We start from the raw sequence: 21,294 nt of genomic DNA, 5'->3' as shown, positions 1-21,294 counted from the left end.
CCATCTTTACTAAAAATACAAAAAATTAGCCAGGTGTGGTGGTGCGCCCCTGTAATCCCAGCTACTCAGGAGACTGAGGCAGAAGAATCGCTGGAACCCAGGCGGCAGAGGTTGCAGTGAGTGGAGATCACACCATTGCACTCCAGCCTGGGTAACATAGCGAGAGACTGTCCCCCACACCAAAAAATGAAAATAAAAATAAAAATAAAAAAACGAAAAAACAGGAGTTCAAACTCCCTAGACTTTAGAGAAGTTTATTTGGTGTGTTTGGGATAAATGAGAGCTTCTTCTCCCCCCACCCCCTTTTGAAATGGAGTCTCACTCTGTCTCCCAGGCTGGAGTGCAGTGGTGTGATCTTGGCTCACTTCAACCTCTGCCTCCTGGGTTCAAGTGATTCTCCTTCATCAGCCTGCCTAGCATCTGGGATTACAGGTGTGTATCACCATGCCTAGCTAATTTTAGTACTTTTAATAGAGACAAGGTTTCACCATGTTGGCCAGGCTGGTCTGGAACATCTGACCTCAAGTGACCTGCCCTCCTTGGCCCCCGCAAAGTGCTGGGATTACAGGCGTGAGCCACCGTGTCATTATGGCATTAATTACCTCTTGACATACTATGGTAAGTAATGCCATAAGGTAAATTAGAGCTGATATAAGGATGGTGATATATTAAATTTGTGCTTTTAGGTGGTCTTGGGAAGGCCTCTTTGAGGTGGTGTCTGAGTAAAGATCTGCATGGTGCAGGATAGCATCAGTGCGGATATCCAGGGGACATTTCTGTTTGTCTGTTATATAATAGACAAAAACAGCTAGATAGATTTTCATATTTGAATGGAATTCGAGTTGGGCTAACTTAAAATGTAGGCTCTGTGAGGAGTGATGAAGATGTCTGTGACTACCATTCAGGAGATATCTGGCATCTATATTAAAACAGAAAACAGTAATTTCAAATATGAGCTCTAAATAGAAATTCACAAGGGCACATGTTCCAAACTGTAGGATTATTATACTGATTAGTAGCTGAGTTGCTTCTCACATTGGCACCTTTGTGCAGCGGTAGCAATTGATTTTTTTTTTTTTTTTTTTTTTGAGATGGAGTCTGGCTCTGTCACTCAGGCTGGAGTGCAATAGTGTGATCTTGGCTTGCTACAGTCTCCATCTCCCGGGTTCAGGCAATTCTTCTGCTTCAGCCTCCCGAGTAGCTGGGACTATGGGCACCTGCTACCATGCTCGGCTAATTTTTGTGTTTTTAGTAGAGACAGGGTTTCACCTTATTGGCCAGGCTGGTCTCGAACTCCTGACCTCAAGTGATTCGCCCACCGCAGCTTCCCAAAGTGCTGGGATTACAGGCATGAGCCACCTCGCTGGGCGCTATTGATTTACAGATGGTTAAGGGTTCTCTTGCGCAACATCCGTTGGGAAGTTAGTCTTCAAATTTTACTTAACTATAGCCAGTTTAGCCAGATTGCACACCTGTAGTCCTAGCTACTTGGGAGACTGAGGTGAGAAGATTGCTTGAGACCAGGAGTTCGAGATTAGCCTGGGCAACATAGTGAGACCCTCTGTCTTTAAAAAAAAAAATTATATATATATATAGATAGATAGATAGATAGATAGATAGATGGATGTAGAGAGAGTATGTGCGTGCATGCACATGCTCCAGGTCAGCATCCTAAAGGAATAATATAACTTATGTGTCCCAAGACGTTGAGAGATTTAACTATGATAAATCGAACAATGTATATGAAAAAACCCCACAGCAAGTATCTTACAGGGAGTAGTAGGTCTTTAGAGATTGAGCCTTATCCATGATAAATTTTTTGTGGTGATTATGTTTTCAAAACAAATGATATCAGATACTAAAGATTATAGCAAAATAAGAGTGGTCTGATGACACTTTTGGTTGATGTGAATGAAGAGAATCATAACTTGGAACTCTTAATTCCAGTAATTTTGTATTTTTTGGTGAACCTCTTCTGTGCTTAAGTAGATGTTGGTTCTCTTGCCTGAAACAACACTGTCCTTGCATTGTGTTTTATCATTTGTTACCTTTTCTTCATGGTACAGCCACTGACCTTTCCCAAACTTGTTTTGCAGCGAGTTCTGCTTTACAGGAATACTAATTTTGGCATTTAATACTATAGTGTTACTAACATTTTTTCTCTTATTATTAAATGATTTCATTTTTGGTTAATTATCTATCAAAAGCTTTGTGAGAACCTTACATTAATTTTGTATCTTCTTTTTAAAAAAATTTAAAAATTCTTGTGGGTACATAGTAGGTATATATATTTTTGGGTTACAGGAGATGTTCTGATACAGGCTTATATCTTCTTTATTGACTTTGAATGATCTTTGCATATAGTACATTTTAATAGGCTATTTTAAGCATTGAAGTCTGATGAGATCTTAGTGGAAATGGAGTTTTACAGTGTATTGTCAGTTTGAAAAGATAATGTATTTCTTGTAACATTTTTGCAAGTTTTTTAGGGTTGTACACTATTTCTTAAAGTATTAGAATTGGTAATTGAAAAAATTTCTTTCCTTCGAAATTTTCAATTTTACCATCCTGGGCAACATGGCAAAACCCTGTCTCTACAAAAAATACAGAAATTAGCCGGGCATGGTGTCACACATCTGTAGTCCCAGCTACTTGGGAGGCTGAGGTGGAAGGATTGCTTGAGCCTGGGAGGCAGAAGTTGCAGTGAACCGAGATTGCACCATTGTACTCCAGCCGGGCGACAGAGTGAGACCCTGTCTCAAAAAAAAAAAAAAAAGGAATTTTCAATTTTAAAAGTGATATACCATATAGGATGTTAGATAGACTAAGGGAAAAACAAGCACGTGTAATTTCATTACCTAGAGATGGGCATTGTTAACATTTTGGTATTTCTTTTTTTTTTTTTTTTTTGAGACGGAGTCTCGTTCTGTCGCCTGGGCTGGAGTGCAGTGGCCAGATCTCAGCTCACTGCAAGCTCCGCCTCCCAGGTTCACGCCATTCTCTCGCCTCAGCCTCCCGAGTAGCTGGGACTACAGGCACCAGCCACCTCGCCCGGCTAGCTTTTTGTATTTTTTAGTAGAGACGGGGTTTCATCGTGTTAGCCAGGATGGTCTCGAACTCCTGACCTCGTGATCCACCCGTCTCGGCCTCCCAAAGTGCTGGGATTACAGGCTTGAGCCACCGCGCCCGGCCCACATTTTGGTATTTCTTTTTACTTTCTTCTATTTTGTTGTTTTTTTTTGGGGGACAGAGTCTCTCTCTGTTGCCCAGGCTAGAGTGCAGCGGTGCAGTCACGGCTCACTGCAACCTCTGCCTTCTGGGTTCAAGCGATTCTCCTGCCTCAGCCTCCCAAGCAGCTGGGACTACAGGTTCATGCTGCCATGCCTGGCAAATTTTTTGTATTTTGGTAGAGACAAAATACAGGGGTTTCACCGTGTTGCCCAGGCTGGTCTCAAACTCCTGAGCTCAGTCACTCCGCCCGCCTAGGCCGCACAAAGTGCTGGGATTACAGGCATGAGCAACCGTGCCTGGCCTCTTCTATTGTTTAATATATTTTTATAGAATTTAGATCGTAGTGATGTGTTATGAACTACCCCCACCTTAGTTAATAGCATAGTTAATAGGCTGTTGCCCCATGTGTTTATTGTGTTTTTTTGTTTTTTTTTTTTTGAGACAGAGTCTCACTCTTTCGCCCAGGCTGGAGTTCAGTGGCACGATATTGGCTCACTGCAACTTCCACCTCCTGGGTTCCAGTGATTCTCCTGCCTCAGCCTCCCGAGTAGCTGGGATTACAGGTGTCCGCCACCACGCCCAGCTAATTTTTGTATTTTTAGTAGAGACAGGGTTTCACCAGGTTGGCCAGGCTGGTCTCAAACTCCTGACCTCAAGTGATTCGCCCGTCTCGGCCTCCTAAAGTGCTGGGATTGCAAGTGTGAAGCCATTGCTCCTGGGCGTGTTTATTCTTTTACAGTATCATTTAAAAATTTTTATTTTTTATAGACTATAAAGTAAAATTGCCTATTTTTTTGTGTACTAGTAATACAGCTACACACACATGCATAGGTTGATGTAAACCACCATGACAGTCAGGATACAGACCAGTTTCAACACCTGAAAAAATTCCCTGTGGTATCCCTTTGTAGTCGCATCTTCCCTGTACCACTAATCTTTTGGGACCACTGATCTGTTCTCCATACTGTGGAGTTTTTGTGTTTTCTACATTGTTATTGAAATGTAATCATTCAGTATATAACCTGTTAATACTAGCTACTTGCACTTAGCGTGATGCCCTTGAGGTTCTTTCAAGTTTTTGCATGTATTAGTAGTTCATTCCTTTTTTATTACTGAATAGTATTCCATTGTATTGATGTATAATTATTTGTTCTGCCAGTCACTCTTCGAAGTATGTTTGGGGCTGCGTGTGGTGGCTTGTTATTTCTGTAATCCCAGCACTTAGGGAGGCCGAGGTGGGCACATCACTTGAGACCAGGTTGGGCATCATGGCAAAACCCTGTATCTACAAAAAATACAAAAAATTAGCCAGACATGGTGGTGTGCACCTGTGGTCCCAGCTACTTGGGAGGCTAAGATGGGATGATTACCTGAGTGGTGAGCAGTGATTTCACTACCATACTTCAGCCTGAGTGACACAGTGAGACCTTGTCTCAAAAAAAAGACAAAGACAAAGAAAAAAAACATTTGGGGTGTTTTCAGTGTGTGATGATTATAAATAGAGTGACTATAAACTTCTGAGTACAGATTTTTGTGTAAACATAAGCTTTTATGTCTTCAAGGTAAATACACAGAAGTAGGATTACAGGGCCGTTTGGTAAGTGTGTATTTAACTTTTTAAGAAACTGTCAAACCAGCGTGGCTGTACCATTTGTATTTCCTTTAGAAATGTATGAGAGTTCCAGTTGTTCTGCATCCTTGCCAGAACTTCATACTATCTTCATATTGTTAAGATATCTGTACTGCCCCAAACAATTTGCAGACTCATTGCAATTCCTATCAAAATCCCAATAACTTTTTTCTATTTCTGGGGGAAAAAAAAAAAATCTGTTCCAAAATTCATATAGAATCTCAAGGGACTCTAAATAGTTCAACATAATCTTGACAAAGAACAGACTTGGAAGATTAACACTTTCTGATTTCAAAATTTAGTATGAAGCTACAGTAATCAAAATAGTAAGGTACGAGCATAAAGACAGACATATAGACTGGTGGAATAGAGAGCCTAGAAATAAACTATTGCATATATGGTCAAATGATTTTCAACAAGGAGGCCAAGACCATTCATTGGGGGAAATGACAGTCTTTTCAACAAATGATGCTGGAAAGACTGAATACTCACATGCAAAAAGTATGAAGTTGAACTTTAACACCATATACAAAATACAACAACAGAGAATAAGTGTTAGTAAGGATGTGGAGAAATTGGAACTCTTGTGCACTGCTGGTGGGAATATAAAATGGTGCAGCCATTATGGGAAATGGTGGAGTTTCCTCAGAAAATTAAGGAAAAAATAGAATTACCATATGATCGCTGTTCTGTTTCTGGGTATGTACCTCAAATAATTGAAAGCAGGGAATCACGGAGATATTTGTACGCCAGTGTTCATAGCAGCACTATTCGAAATAGCCAAAAGGCCAAAGCAACCTAAGTCCCTGTCCGTTGATAGTTGAATGGATAAAAGGAAGGAAATTCTGACATAGGCTCTAATGTAGAGGAACCTTCAGGACATTATGCTAAGGGAAATAAGCCAGTCACAAAAGGAAAAATACTATATGATTCCTTCCATTCATGTGAGATACTTTGAGTAGTCCAATTCATGAAGACAGAAAGTAGCAAAGTGGTTGCCAGACTTTGGGGAGAGGGGATAAAAGTCAGTTACTGTTTAAAGGGTACAGAGTTTCAGTTTTGCAGGATGAAAGGTCTTCTGAGATGGATGGTGATGATGGATAAACAACAGCATGAATATACTTAATACCACTCAACCGTACACTTAAATGATAAAATGGTAAATTTTATGTGTATTTTACCACAATTTAAAAAATTACATAATTAGAAAAATCCAGTGGCCATGTTTATATAGTCATATCTCTTGGCTCTACTTTGTTCCATTGAGCTATATGTCTGTCCTTTGCAAGTACCACACTTTCTTGTGGTACTGCCTTTTCAAATACATTTCAGTCAGTTTATTTATATGGTGCAATCATAGCTCACTGTAGCCTTGAACTCCTGGGCTCAAGTGATCTCCCACCTCAGTGTCTGAGTATCTGAAACTACAGGTGTGTGCCACTATGCCTGGCTAAATTTTTTAAATTTTAAGATAGAGATGAGGTCTCACTTAGGCTGGTCTGAAACTCCTGGTTCAAGCGATCCTTCTGCATAGGCCTCCCGAAGTGTTGTATTATGGGTGTGAGCTGTCATGCTGACTCCACCTGGGATTTTGATTGAAATTCCGTTAAATCTGTAGATCCATTTGGGAAGTGTTGACGTTTTTACCAGATTGACTTGTTCAGTCCATGAACATGGTATTATTTAGGCTTTTGATTTGTGTAGTCAGCCTTTTATACTTTTTAGCATACATATACACAGAAGGTGTATATGTATAAGTATGTTTTAGAGCTATTGTAAACTGGTATTTTAAAAAGTAAATTTCGATTTTAGGTTAATCTGTGCTGGTATAGAAAAGTATGATTGATTTTTATCTACGTGGGTAATCATATTTCTGTAAAAAGGGACAGTTTTATTTCTTTTTGATTTGTGTGCCTTTTATATCCTCATTTTTTATTGCAGTGACTAGATCTTTTAGTATAGTATTGAATAGGAATGGTAAGAGCATACATCCTTGTTTTCTTCCTGATCTGTATGGGAAAGTATTCAGTCTTTTACCATTAAGTATGTTGACATGCCAGGCACAGTGGTGTGCTCCTGTAGTCCTGGCCACTCAGGAGGATTGCTTGAGCCCCAGGCATTTGAGTCGCCCTGGGCAATGTAGCGAGACCCTGTCTCTTAAAAAAAACAAAACAAAACAAACAAAAAAATTCCTGACCTCGTGATCCGCCCACCTCGGCCTCCCAAAGTGCTGGGATTACAGGCATGAGCCACCGTGCCGGGCCGAAAAAGCTGAATTGCTTGATATGTACCATAGACTGAGGTCTCCCGCTGTGGTTACGTGCCATTTCAGACACAGGATTCATTTTGTAAACAGATGACATATATTTACAGTATTGATAAGTGCCATATAGTGCCGTAAATGTATTTTCTCTCTTTCTTTTTTTGCAATTCAGCTTTTTCTTGTAATCATACGACTTGTCTCTGCCTTTTGGGAACACTTCCAGCATCACTAGTGGCACCTCGTATGGGTCTCATAGTGTTATTCAGGGTTTATGGTATTACACTAAACCCAATGAAAATACATGAGAATAAGGACAGATCACTTTTTACTGCAATTACCAATTAACAATTGAGAGATGAACTGCTCACCTGGATATGATTAGGGTCACATGGTGGATACTCGTAATACTTGAACTCACTGCAATAGGAACAAAATTATCACAGTTTTATAATGTATGCTACAGTTAATTTTATGTAGTTATGATTTAATACTGTATTTTTTACATTTGTTTACGTTTTTCTTGACTGGTGCCATATACTATTCGTGTAAGTTTTGATAATTTTAACTTTATAGTAGATTTATGTATATTTTATGTCAGTGAATGATAAAATAGACTAATATCTACATATATTTTATGCATCACTGACATACTGTTTTCTTAATTTTTTAGATATTTCTAGGCTACGTGTTTTGTCTGCATGTTTTTTAAATTGTCACAAATCATTATATTGAAAAAAATTTATATTATGAGTGGTCTCATAGTGTTCAAACTTGTATGGTTCGAGGGTTAGCTGGGTTTTCTTGTGCATACCCGTAATAAAGTTTAATTTAAAATGTAGGCATAGTGAGAGATTAACAACTAATAATAAAATAGAACAATTATAATAGAAGTTATGTGAATGTGGTCTCTCTCAGAATATCTTATTGTACTATACCTACTTTTGGACTTTGATTGAGAGTATCTTATTGTACTGTACTTACCTGTTTTTGGACTTCTATTGACTGGGTAACTGAAACTGCACGAAGTGAAACTGCAGATAAGGAGGGGCACTACTGTATCTAATAACTGTCCATGCTGTCTTTATGCTTATTGAGTTTTGTAAAAAATGACATCCAATAATTCATTTTTAAAAGTTTTGTTTTGAACACTTTAATTTTGCACCTACAGAAAGATTGCGAGAATAGTATGTTACAAAGAACTTCCCTATATACCCTTTACCCAGCTCTACTAGTTTTAAACATTTTACTACATTTGCTGATTATTCCCTTATATGTATATATATACACATACATATTTTTATTCTCCTTGAGAGTTGGTTGCGTATATCTTGCTCATTTTCCCTATACTGTTTCTCTGTTTATTTCTCAGAACAATGATGTTCTTTTATAATAGCAATTTGGTTGTCAGATTTTGATAGTTTCACATTGATACTTTTATTTAATTTATGGTACATACTTGAATTGAATCCAGTTGGCCCAATGATGTTCTTCAGAGAAGTTTTTTCCAGTTTAAGATCCAATTCAGGATAATATATTGTGTTTAGTCGCTATGTAAACATTTATTTTTAATAGACCATTGTCCTGAAACTCTTAAGTGTTGAATTTTTCTTCTTTTAACAGCTAAACCAGGTGGACAGGTGAAATGTCAGTATATTTCTGCTGTGGATAAAGTTGTATTTGTGGATGATTATGCAGTAGGATGTAGGAAGGACCTTAATGGAATCTTGTTGTTAGACACTGCTCTGCAAACTCCAGTTTCAAAGCAGGATGATGTGGTTCAGCTTGAATTACCCGTTACAGAGGTAAGTTGAAATAAATATCAATGAGGTCCTCTACTTAAGGTAATATTAGACGTATTAGATGTTAAATGAAATTAAGTCAAACTTTAAGGATGTTATTGTATGTATTGCTATAAAAACAGAATTTAATTATTGACCACAACTTCATTTAAATATTAATACTCACCTTTTCTCTGTATAATTAATTCTTGTTGAAATGGTGTTTTTAGGTGTGAATGGTGCATAAGCACAGGTTAAACAGCTGTACCAGAGACACAATAAAACAATGGCTTAAACAGGATAGCTTGTTTCCATTAACAGTCTGGGGCTAAATGTATGGCCAGCATTGCCAACCTCAGCATTTGGGTTAGCTTGGGAGTTTTAAGACAGCTGCTCTAGGTCTCATTATTTCCCAGTCACAGGGAAAGAGAGGGCAGGAGGCTAGAGGAGAGCACTGTGGCATCTCACTCTTCCCTCCTTCCTTTTCCCAGTCCCTTAACCCCCTGCCCCCTCTCCTACTCATTTGTTCTTGTTCTCTTTCTGCCTTTCACAACTCAAATACTCTCATATAACCTCATGTTTACTGCATTAGACAGAATTTAGTCAGTCACATGGCCACACCAAGCTGAGAGGGAGACTGGGAAAAAGGTGGTTCTTTCCTTTTTGTTTTAAATATTTTAAAATGAGAGAGGAGTACACACTGGTAAACACCAGTATTTTTTTTTTTTTCTTTGAGACAGAGTCTTGCTCTGTCACCCAGGCTAGAGTACAGTGGCTCGACCTTGGCTCACTGCAACCTGCATATCCCGGGTTCAAGTAATTCTCTTGCCTCAGTAGCTGGGATTACAGGCATGCGCCACCACACCCATTTTTAGTAGAGACGGGTTTCACCTTATTGGCCAGACTGGTCTTGAATTCCTCACTGCAATTGATCTGCCTGCCTTGGCCTCCCAAAGTGCTGGGATTACAGGCGTGAGCCACCGCGCCCAGCCACACAACCAGTAATTTTTGCTATGCATCATGTCTTTCAATAACTTGAGTTTTAAGTTTTAGCCCTACATACTTTTCTGTAGTGTTAAATTTTCTTAATTTTTAAGTCTAGCCCAACTTAAATTCTTTTTGTGTGGGTTCATATCCTGCAGTTTGAAAGTACATTTTTCACAATTACCGGATTTTGCATTACCTTAAATAGAACGTAAAAGGTTATGTTTTGTTCTCTAATAAAGTGAGATATTATTTCTGTGTTCATGCTAAGTTATTATGAAAGTTATAAGAAAAGTATGTCCAATAAAGTATATCCACTTAGATTTTACATTTAGTGTCATATAACGTAGTCTATTATATGTTAATATTGAAAGCATGTTGCTGGACGTTTGAGTTCCACAAACAGAGAAGCTATCTTTTTCTTTTTCTCATCATAGTTTTTGGGTCTGGAGGCATGTCTAAAATCTTTGGATAGATAATTAATTAGTTCTACTTGATTTTAACAAGTAGAAACTTTGAAAAACCATTTGAAAAAATTGAACATTTTTTCCTCCTAATTTAAGGAAGGTAAACCAGCTGATATCAGGATATACAATCAGCAGCGAAAAACACTATCAAACTATGTTCAGGTTTAACAAAGAATTAAAGAATTACAATAAAATACTTGAACACTTATTAACTCTCAAGTCAGTGTTTTTCCTACTACAGTGAAATGCTAAGTGTTTAACTTCTGTCCCTTCCTCCACCTTGTCTGCTGTTACATCTACTGTTTTTTTTTTTTTTTCTTTTTACTTTCCTCACAGCTGTAACTGTTGTTCGGATAATATTGTTTGTAGATCTTCCAGCATTCCAGGCTTCCTTTACTGCATCATATTAGTTTGTCACTGTCTTCCCTAAAGTATGGGGTCTTAGGTTTGATTTGCTCAGTGTAGATATACTCTTTACCTTATAGTAACATATATCTTTATTACAGAAGTTCATATTGGATATGTGGATAACAACGCAAAGGGCTTTTTCATATTACTTGCTGACTTAGTGTGCTCTATTATGACTTTGTATAACTTGAGTATTTAAAGCTCATTGGAGGACTTTAAGTTTGTCTCTTCAGATTTTTTCCTGTATTATTTTTGCTTATGGTTTCAGCTTGTCCATTTTTCTATCTTGATTTAGTTTATAATAACTACTTTGTATTTAAACTTTACCATGTAGTACTGCTGCACTGAATACATTGCTTTATCTCATTTAATTTTATAACAGCCTTTTAAATTATTGTTTAATTAGATTTGTTAAAAGGTAAGTTTAGTATAGTACCTATCATAATCATTGCATATTAAATTATCTGAGGATCTAAATTTAATTTTTTGTTCTTGTGTTGAATTTTCTGTTTTTTTTATTTTTATTTTTTATTTTTTAGGCACAGCAGCTCTTATCAGCATGTTTAGAAAAGGTAGATATTTCTAGTACGGAGGGTTATGATTTGTTCATCACACAGCTCAAAGATGGTTTAAAAAATACATCTCATGAGACTGCAGCAAACCACAAAGTTGCCAAGGTAAGAAGTTAATAGACTGCCTCTTTTGGGGTTATATTACAATGGACACCTCTATTCTTTTGCTGTTTCCTCTCCTTTTGGAAATGTTCTAATTCTAGGTTTTTCTTTTAAAAAGCAAAATGTGCTTATAAGTCATCTTAAAGTTGAAACTGTCTGGGCATGGTGGCTCACGCCTGTAATCCCAGCACTTTGGGAGGCCGAGGTGGGCACATCACCTGAGATCAGGAGTTTTGAGATCAGCCTGGCCCGCACGGCGAAACCCCGTCTCTACTAAAAATACTAAAATTAGCCAAGCGTGGTGGCAGGCGCCTGTAATTGTAGCTACTTGGAGGCTGAGGTATGAGAATCGCTTGAACCCGGGAGGCCGAGGTTACAGTGAGCTGAGATTGCAGAGATTGCGCCACTGCACTCCAGCCGTGGGGATAGAGTAAAGACTCTTTTGCCAAAAAAAAAAAAAAAGTTGAAACTTTTTAATCGAAGCTTAACTTCAGTTTGTGGGGACTATTTTGCTTATTGTGTTTCCTAATGCTTCCTTAAATCTTCCTTAGTGCCTGATAGACCTGGATTGGTCAAGAGGCTGATGAAAGAAGCTTCCTTGTTAGGTTGTGAGCTTGGATGCTTGGATAAGAATGGACTGTGTCTTTGGAAATTGAGCCATTTTGTGCTTTCTCTGAAATGTTTTGGCATACTGGGATGTATATGAGAGAGGGTGCTTTCAATTAAATCCTTGGATACATTTTTATTAATTTCCTCCGTATTTTTCTTTTAAGACCTTTTCTAAGTTATACTACATATAAAACTTCCATATTGAAGGGTGTAAGGTAGAAGGTAAAAGCCATTTTCCTATAAGTAATTTGGGCATTTACAAAGATTCTTCTCAAGTACAGTTGTAACCATACTAAAATATACTAATATTGTGTTGTGATATACCTTTTTTTTTTTCCTTTTTTTTTTTTTTTTTTTTTTTTTTTTTTTTTGAGACGGAGTCTCGCTCTGTCGTCCAGGCTGGAGTGCAGTGGCCGGATCTCAGCTCACTGCAAGCTCCGCCTCCCGGGTTCATGCCATTCTCCTGCTTCAGCCTCCCGAGTAGCTGGGACTACAGATGCCCGCCCCCTCGCCCGGCTAGTTTTTTTTTTTTTTTTTTGTATTTTTTTAGTAGAAACGGGGTTTCACCGTGTTAGCCAAGATGGTCTCGATTTCCTGACCTCGAGATCCACCCGTCTCAGCCTCCCAAAGTGCTGGGATTACAGGCTTGAGCCACCGCGCCTGGCCTATTTTTTCTTTGAGACAGGGTTTCACTCTTGTTTCCCAGGCTGCAGTGCAATGGCGCGATCTCGATTCACTGCAACCTCTGCCTCCCGGGTTCAAGTGATTCTCCTGCTTCAGCCTCCTGAGTAACTGGGATTACAGGTGTGTGCTACCATGCCAGGCTAATTTTGTATTTTTCAGCAGAGACAGGGTTTCACCATGTTGGTCAGGCAGGTTGCGAACTCCTGACCTCAGGTGATCTGCCCGCCTGGGCCTCCAGAGTGCTGGGATTACAGGTGTGAGCCACTGCACCTGGCTCTTTTTTTTTTTTTTTTTTTGGTTTTGAGACAGGGTCTCGCTCTGTAACCTAGGCTGGAGTGCTGTGGTGTGATCTCAGTTCACTGCAACCTTCGCCTCGTGGGTGCACGCTATTCTTCCTCAGCCTCCCGAGTAGCTGGGATTACAGGCACATGCTGCCATGCCCGGCTGATTTTTGTATTTTTAGTAGAAGTGGGGTTTCACTATGTTGGCCAGGCTTGTCTCGAGCTCCTAACGTCGTGATTCCCCTGCCTCGGCCTCCCAAAGTTCTGGGATTACAGGCATGAGCTACCGAGCCTGGCCACCTTGCTTTTTTTCACTCAAGAATTTATCTTGGATATCTTCTCATACCCTCAGAGATCATCTGTGTTCTTCTTAATATTTGCATTGAGTTTTTTTTTTTTTGTAGATTTATCATGATTTTATTATACCTTACTTTATTGATGGGACATTTTATCTCGGAAAACAGAAACTGTACTATAAATTTCAACAGAGATAATGTATTATAAGAAATTAACTGGTGTTTGAAAACTGAAAAAGTGAAAAGGAAATCCTGAGATAACAGAGATAACTATAGGAAGCAGTTTTCACCTAGGTCTGGAGGAACAAAGATTAGGGGTTATCAGAACCTAGAAACTTAGAGAATAGGCCCTGTGGATCTGGTACTAGGAACTGCTACCCAGTTGGTAGCTCAGGAGCGTGGATGAGGACCTTGCAAAACTGGGACTCAGATCTCTGAAGAGAAATGCTACTTGACTGTTGGTAGTACCTCTGAGGGAGCTCTATGAAACTGGATCTCAGCATGCTAAAACAACCAAACCAAAACGAAATGCTGGAAGAATCAACTACCGCGTCAGGTCCTTTGCTGAAACAGTGCTGACGGCAGTGGCCAGTAAATAAGAAGGAGCGAGTCTTTCTTCTTTCATCTTTCTTTCCAGTTTCCTTCCTGTGCTGCTGCTGGGAGAACCTAAAAGCCAGGAAACTGGTTGAAAAGAGGAAATACAGTATGCAGAGTCCTAGCCCTAACCTGATAGAGCAGAGAATTAAAGGGTAGATTTGGAACTCGGAGACAACAGTTTAATTAACTGGCACAGTCTACCCTGTTGGCTAATTAGCATCTCCATTCATACTTTATATATTTGAACTTTCATGTAACAAAACTATTATGCTTTTTAAAAAATTTATTTTTGTTTTTGGAGACAGGGTCTTGCTCTGTTGCCCAGGCTGGAGTGCAGTGGCACAGTCTTGGCTCACTGCAACTTCTGCCTCCTGGGTTCAAGCAATTCTTCTGCCCCAGCCTCCTGAGTAACTGGGATTACAGATGCGTGCCACCATGCCTGGCTAATTTTTGCATTTTTAATAGACGTGGGGTTTCACCGTGTTGGTCAGGCTGGTCTTGAACTCCTGACCTCGTGGTCAACCCAACTTTGCCTCCCAAAATACTGGGATTACAGGTATGAGCCACCACGCATGGCCTAGTCCTCAGTTTATTTAATTTTTAAATTTAATTTTTTTGTTTGTTTGTTTTTTAGACAGTCTCTCTCTGTCACCCAGGCTGGAGTGCAGTGGTGTGATCACGGCTCACTGGAACCTCTGCCTGCTGGGTTCAGGTGGTTCTCCTGCCTCAGCCTCCTGAGTAGCTGGGATTATAGGCGCATGCCACCACACCTGACTAATGTTTGTATTTTTAGTAGAGATGGGGTTTCACCATATTGGTCAGGCTGGTCTTGAACTCCTGACCTTGTGATCTGCCCACCTTGGCCTCCCAAAGTGGTGGGATTATAGGTGTGAGCCACTGTGCCCAGCCTAGTCCTCAGTTTATAATGGTCAAGAGGATATATTGGTCAAGAGGATGTATAATTGTCAAGAAGATATATAATTTCTTTTTTTTTCTATTACCTGTTTCTTATCAGTTCTATCATCATTCAGCACCTCAGCTGGTCAGGATTCTTTACGTAGTGGAGCAACCCATCTTTACTCTTGAAGAATCTGAATCCTCCGTGGTGCTGTGTTTTTATTTTATTTTATTTTTTGAGATGGAGTCTCACTTTGTCACCCAGGCTGGAATGCAGTGGCATGATCTCAGCTCACTGCAACCTCCGCCTCCTGGTTTCAAGCCATTCTCCTGCCTCAGCCTCCCGAGTAGCTGGGTTATAGGCGCCCACCACCACACCTGGCTAATTTTTTGTATTTTTAGTAGAAACGGGGTTTCACCATGTTGGCCAGGCTGGTCTCGAACTCCTGACCTCAGGTGATCCACTGCCTCGGCCTCCCAGAGTGCTGGGATTACAGGTGTGAGCCACCAAGCCTGGCTGGTGCTGTATTTTAAGTTGTAATTGTTACTTCACCTTTACTATTGAACTTGGAAGTATTAAGGGGCATCCTAGAGAATCTCCTGGGTTCTGCATAAGTTCCCCTTGCCTCTGTTATTTAGCATCAATCCAGTTTTCCCCTTGTCAGTTCCAGTCATACAAACTAGTAGAATAACGTACTTCTTTGCCTATTTATTCAGTGGCAAGAAGACCTCAAAGTTGCTGGGTAGCAATCTCAACACCAACTTCAATGGAAGTGTTGTTGTACCCTTTCAGGAACATTCCTCCCTTGGCAGTAAGACCTGTAGAGCTAAAAGCTTAAAAAAAAAAAAATCTGTGAATGGGTTTGTTAAATATAATAGTGGGCATGCTTAGAGAAACTGTCATACATTTTTGGTTGATTCAGAGCATATGCTTTATCTTGTAAGGTAGAACCCTATAACCTTTCAGCATGTCTCTTGCAGTTAGTGTTGAAAATGAGTCTTTAGTAGACCACTGAGCTTTTCTGCCAGGCCAGCTTCATCAGGATAATGCACAGTAAGACCAGTGGGAAAATTTTTTTTTTTTTTTTTTTGCTTTGAAATACTTTTCTTGATCAGAAGCAAAGTTTTCTACAATACCATGACATTCTGTCAGTCCACAGGCAATGGACTATATAATATTACAGCAGAAGCCTATGGACAGAACAGGTAAATGCATACCTAGAATATATATTTGTTATGTTGAAGACAAATTGCTGCCTAGTCCATGACTAGGAATCCCATATAATCAACCTACCATCAGATAGCTGGCTATTCCCCCTGAGAAATGGCGTGATATTGGCCACCCAACTTTGTTAACTGCTGTTTGACAGATTAGGCAATCAGCAACAGCTGTAGCCTGGTTAGTATTTGTACAGGGAAGTTTACATTTTTGGGCCCGTGCATAGCCTCCATATCTTTTGCCATGGTAGTTTGCACACAGGTCCGTTGAGCAAGCACTGGAGTGCCCTTGGAGAGAGGCTTACTGTCATGTATATAATGTGTATAATTTCTCCCATTTCCTCTGAAATGGATGCCTTTTGGTGTGCATTGATATATTTCATAAATATTTTTGCCCTCTGGGAGTTCTATTCATAGACCTTTGTTTTTGACCTCCTTGCTGCTAGTCTTCTAGTCCTGTTTCTTCCAAGTGCCTGACCATCTAGCTAACAAATTAGCAACTCTCCATTAATTAGTGAGGATCTTTACTTCTGGCCAACTAAATCCATACAAGAATACTCACATATAGTGACTGAAGTTCTAGCTATTGAGAAGATTTACCTTCACCACTGTCCTTGTGATTGGGGCTGTAATTCTGTAGCCATCCACTTCGGGGTAGTACCAGCATATCATGCAGAACCATCTGTAAATCAGGACCAAGAGTGTTTTCCCCTCATATTATTTCATCATAAGGAGTTCCCCATGAAGCCATTGACGTAGAACAAGGAGGAGACATTATAGTGGGAGTAGGTATTGAATTCTGAGCCAGTTGTTTATTCAATTTTTCCTTTTGGACTTTGTCAAGACGGATCTCCTATAAAACACTTGATGAAGGATACTTGTTGCTTGTGCTCAATATTATGGTTGATGTGTCAGATAACATCTGGACAGCTCTGAATTCGTAGACATTAGTTTCATAGATAGATATTGATCTCTGTCTGGGACTAGTAAGAAACTAGAAGTTGTTTTTCAAAAGGAGAATGGTCATTTGCATGAGAGAGTATGGCTTTGCTCCAAGATCCTAGTATTCTGCTGTGTGATTGTCCCAGTTAGGTTGCCACAGGCTCCTTACAGCATCATTATTTGCCATGGACTTCTAGTGTCAGTGTCATTGAAAGTGCTCTTAAGGTAAAAGTAGCCGAGTATCTTGCAGTACAGTCTGGTCTTGTTGCAGAGTTTCTTGTTCTGCACCTTACTCAAAATTGGCACCCTTATATATTTCTTGATACTTGGATTAGAGCACACATTGAAGTGTGCTGGATATTGGCTCCTAAATCCAAGTAGGCTCACTGAGTATTGTGGCTTTTGTTTCTGTGGTTGGTGTTACAAGTTGGAGCAACTTGTCTTTCAGTTTGGAGGGAACTGACCTAACCAGACCTCTGGACCTCTGAAACTTAACCACGGCTACAGAATCTTGAGTTTTTCTGGGGACTCTTGTTCTCTAGTTTGCACCTTACTAAGGCATTTAATTTCCTTGCTGTTTCCTCTTCATCTGGACCAATCAGTGTGCTGTCATGATGTAGTGGACCAGTATGTTGATCTGCAGGATGTTATGATGATCAGGATTTCTAGAATGTGAGATGTGGTCTTAGGGAAAGATTGGGAAGATTTATTATTGTTCCTGCCAGGTGAAAGTGGACTTTTTGGATAGTCCTTAAAACTAAAGATAGAAACATTGGAAAGAACTGTAACTGCCTACCAGATATCAGGGGATTTGTTGATTTGCTTTAATAAAGATACCTCATCTGGAAAATCAGCTGCAATTGAAGGCACCACCTGATAGTTTACCAGCCACAGTCATTCTTCAAGATCCATTTACAACAGGCCAGTAAAGGGGACAAGGTCATTTGGTTACCTTTGTATCTTTTAAGTCTCTCTCTCTCTCTCTCTCTCTCTCTCTTTTTCTTTCTTCCCAAGACAGGGTCTTTCTCTCTCACTCAGGCTGGAGTACAATGGTGTGATTTTGGCTTACTGTAGCCTTGCCCTCCTGGGCTCAAGTGATTTTCCCACCTCAGCCTCCTGAGTAGCTGGGATGACAGGTGCATGCCATTACGCCTGGCTATTTGTTTTTTAGCAGAGATGAGATCTTGCTGTGTTGACCAGGATGGTCTCAGGCTTTTAGGCTCAAACGAACCTCCATCTGCAGTTTCACAAAGTGCTAGGACTATAGGTATGAAGGCACTATGCCCAGCCTCAAATCTTTCACAGTGGCATTAATCTAAAAAATTTCTTCAGGAATGTAGCATTGCTTTAGTTTATTATCTTTGTAGAGAAGGAAAGTTGTACGGGCTTATACTTGGTGTTTTCTGTATTACTGGTCCACAGAGAAGAGCAGAGAGCTAATTTGGGGATTGTTTTCAGTTGCCTGTTTTATAGTATGCATTCAGGGACTGGGGAAGTAACTATTAGACAATAAGGATTTACAGACCCATAGAACTCTCTGAGACAGCTTTGGGCCAAAACTTTATTAATCGCTTGACCGTCCTACGTGCCCTCTTTCGTGGACCACAGTGATGTTTTAGGTCAGTTCAGTGCCACTTTTTTGTAATGCCTGAAAGATCTTTTCCCCCATGCATAGTCACTGTAGTGAATGCCCATAGGTCTTTTTGAGGGAAGGTTTGGAGTATGATTTACAGTACTGTATATAGTTGGGGTATCATAGGATCCTTTCTCAAGGGGTGTCATCCTCCCTTTAAATAAAAAGCTGTGATCTGTGAACAGATTAATTAGGTCTAGAAGTTTTTATTCTCTCTCTCTCTTTGTTTTTTTTTTCTTTTTTTTTGCAATTCAAGTCATGTTTTTGGCCACAAGTTTTCCCAGTATTGTATAGATAAGTAATAATATACTAGTCTGCCTTGAGTGTACTAAACAAGAGTAGCAATCATTCATGGGTGAACTGGGGACAGGATATAAAGATGAAATTACATTATAGACTTATTTCTCTGGGAGAATAGTACTTAGCAGTTTTGTGGTCTAACTTCAGTAATTTTTGTGATATTAAATAATCATGGCTAACATTTATCGAATATTGTTGATGGTGAAGCTGGGCTCAGAATCCAGATGTGTGACTATAAGGCCATGTTTTTAGTTGCTATTGCTGGATTATGGTGACAATAGCAAGAAAAACATGCATTTGCTATGCTGAACTAAATCCTCATATACTCCAGTAATGGTAATTGTCTAAGTATATTCTTACGGATGGAGGTATTTGAGTGCCTACTCTGTGCTTAACATTGTGCTGGATGAATAGGAAAAATGACAGATGATTTTAGTCGTCCTTAATTTTTGGTGATATATATATGTATAAGAACGTGCGTTACTGTCTGGTTCTGAACTGTCTTTTCCAGGGTAGTTAGTTGAGGTTTCATTTAAAAAATTAAAAAATTTTCATTGACAAATAATTGTATTTATTTATGGAGTATAATGTGATGTTGTAATATATTATAGTAATATAATATAGTATATATTATAGAAAGATTAAGCTAATGAACGTATCTATCAACTCACCTACTTACCATTTCTTTGTAGTGAGAATGTATACTATTCTTTTAGCAATTTTGAAATTTACAATACATGGGCCAGGGGGCGGTGGCTCATGCCTGTAATCCTAGCACTTTGGGAGGCCGAGGCGGGCAGATCATCAGGTCAGGAGTTTGAGACCAGCCTGACCAACCTGGTGAAACTCCGTCTCTACTAAAAATACAAAAAAATTAGCCGGGCGTGGTGGCACACTCCTGTAATCCCAGCTACTCATGGAGGCTGAGGCAGGAGAATCACTTGAACCCAGGAGCCACAGGTTGCAGTGAACCGAGATTGCCCCTCACTATTCCATCCTGGAGATAGAGTGAGACTCCGTCTAAAAAAAAAAGAAAAAAGAAATATACAATACATGATTAGTAACTGCATCACCAGATCACTAAAACTAGCTCCTCCTAAGCTTCCCAGAGTGTTGGGATTACAGGCGTGAGCCACTGCACCTGGCCTTTACTGCACATTTTCTTTACCCAATTGCCCATTGATGGATACTTAGATTGGTTCCATATCTCGGCTCTTGTAAGATATTTTATTATTTTTTTATAACTGCAAGTTTCTGCTTTAAATGATAAACTAATGAAGAAAACTGACTTGAAACTGGTGAGTAGTTCTTTATTTGATAATGGTTAAGTTATGGTTTTGGTTAAAACTGTTGAGTACATTTTCCTTTGCTTATACTCCCATTTTCTTTCAGTGGGCCACAGTTACATTTCATCTTCCTCATCATGTGTTGAAGTCCATTGCCAGTGCCATTGTAAATGAACTCAAGAAAATAAATCAAAATGTTGCTGCCTTACCTGTGGCGTCCTCAGTGATGGACAGATTGTCTTACCTCTTACCTAGTGCACGTCCAGAACTCGGAGTGGGGCCAGGCCGTTCTGTAGACAGGTATGAACCTTGCTTACAAAGAAAGGTGGCAGCGAGATAGAATTGATTAGGTTTTGCATTAAACAAGAATAACTAGAAAATATGGTTATGATTTTTAAAAATTTCAGAATTTCTAGCCTAATTTTGAAATAAAAAAAAATTCAATATGAATTAGAATTTGAAAACCAGATTTAAAGTAAACTACTGCTTGAATTGCTATTTTTAAACACTTTTTTAGTACACTAAAGGTATTTGAAGGGGTTATAAAGCCACGTTTTGAAAATTCCAGTTTAGTACTTGCTTAGTTAATATTTTAGTTAAATTAAAATTATTATTCAGTGAGTAATAACTGTTTTTCCATTGATGACATTTCGTGACCTTTGAGATAAATTTTGCCTAACTTATCGTGCCCAAAGGTGAGTATAAGGAAAGTGCTATCATTTTACAATGAAAAAAAAAAAAGAGTTTAAAAAATAATAGGAATAATTTTGAGTTAACCTTTTTTTATGCTGCTTGCACTAGATTTAAACAGTATTACAAAAATCATACCTAAACCATCATTTTCTTTGTTAGAGTTTTTTTGAATGCCTATTTTGTTTAATTAAAAAGCCAGTAACACATTAATTTAAAAACTTAAATGATTTGCTATTTGAAATGGCATTGAGATTCTTACTAAAAGTACCGAGGTTTAGAAATGCAATACTGAAATATAACACCCAGCAATTTTGATTAGATTTTTGTTTGCCTTCTCATTTAGTATTTATTTATTTATTTTTGAGACGGAGTTTCACTCTTGTTGCCCAGGCTGGAGTGTAATGGCACGATCTCGGTTCACTG

The 21,294-nt window shown here is 39.1% G+C and overlaps 1 protein-coding gene across 1 annotated transcript in view; it reads left to right on the top strand.

Annotated features, from left to right (window-relative positions):
- BIRC6 (baculoviral IAP repeat containing 6) overlaps nucleotides 1-21,294 on the top strand; it is a 266,933-nt gene that overhangs the window by 19,265 nt on the left and 226,374 nt on the right. Inside the window, exons 2-4 of the mRNA XM_011936037.1 lie at nucleotides 8,745-8,926; nucleotides 11,301-11,438; nucleotides 20,285-20,478. Coding sequence (XP_011791427.1) covers nucleotides 8,745-8,926; nucleotides 11,301-11,438; nucleotides 20,285-20,478 — 514 coding nt within the window. The remainder of the gene's footprint in view (nucleotides 1-8,744; nucleotides 8,927-11,300; nucleotides 11,439-20,284; nucleotides 20,479-21,294) is intronic.

The sequence above is a fragment of the Colobus angolensis genome, unplaced genomic scaffold (assembly GCF_000951035.1).
Source record: "Colobus angolensis palliatus isolate OR3802 unplaced genomic scaffold, Cang.pa_1.0 Scaffold15, whole genome shotgun sequence".
Classification (NCBI taxonomy): domain Eukaryota; kingdom Metazoa; phylum Chordata; class Mammalia; order Primates; family Cercopithecidae; genus Colobus; species Colobus angolensis.
Note: the sequence above shows the minus strand (reverse complement) of the source record. Positions and strands in the feature narration are given on the sequence as shown.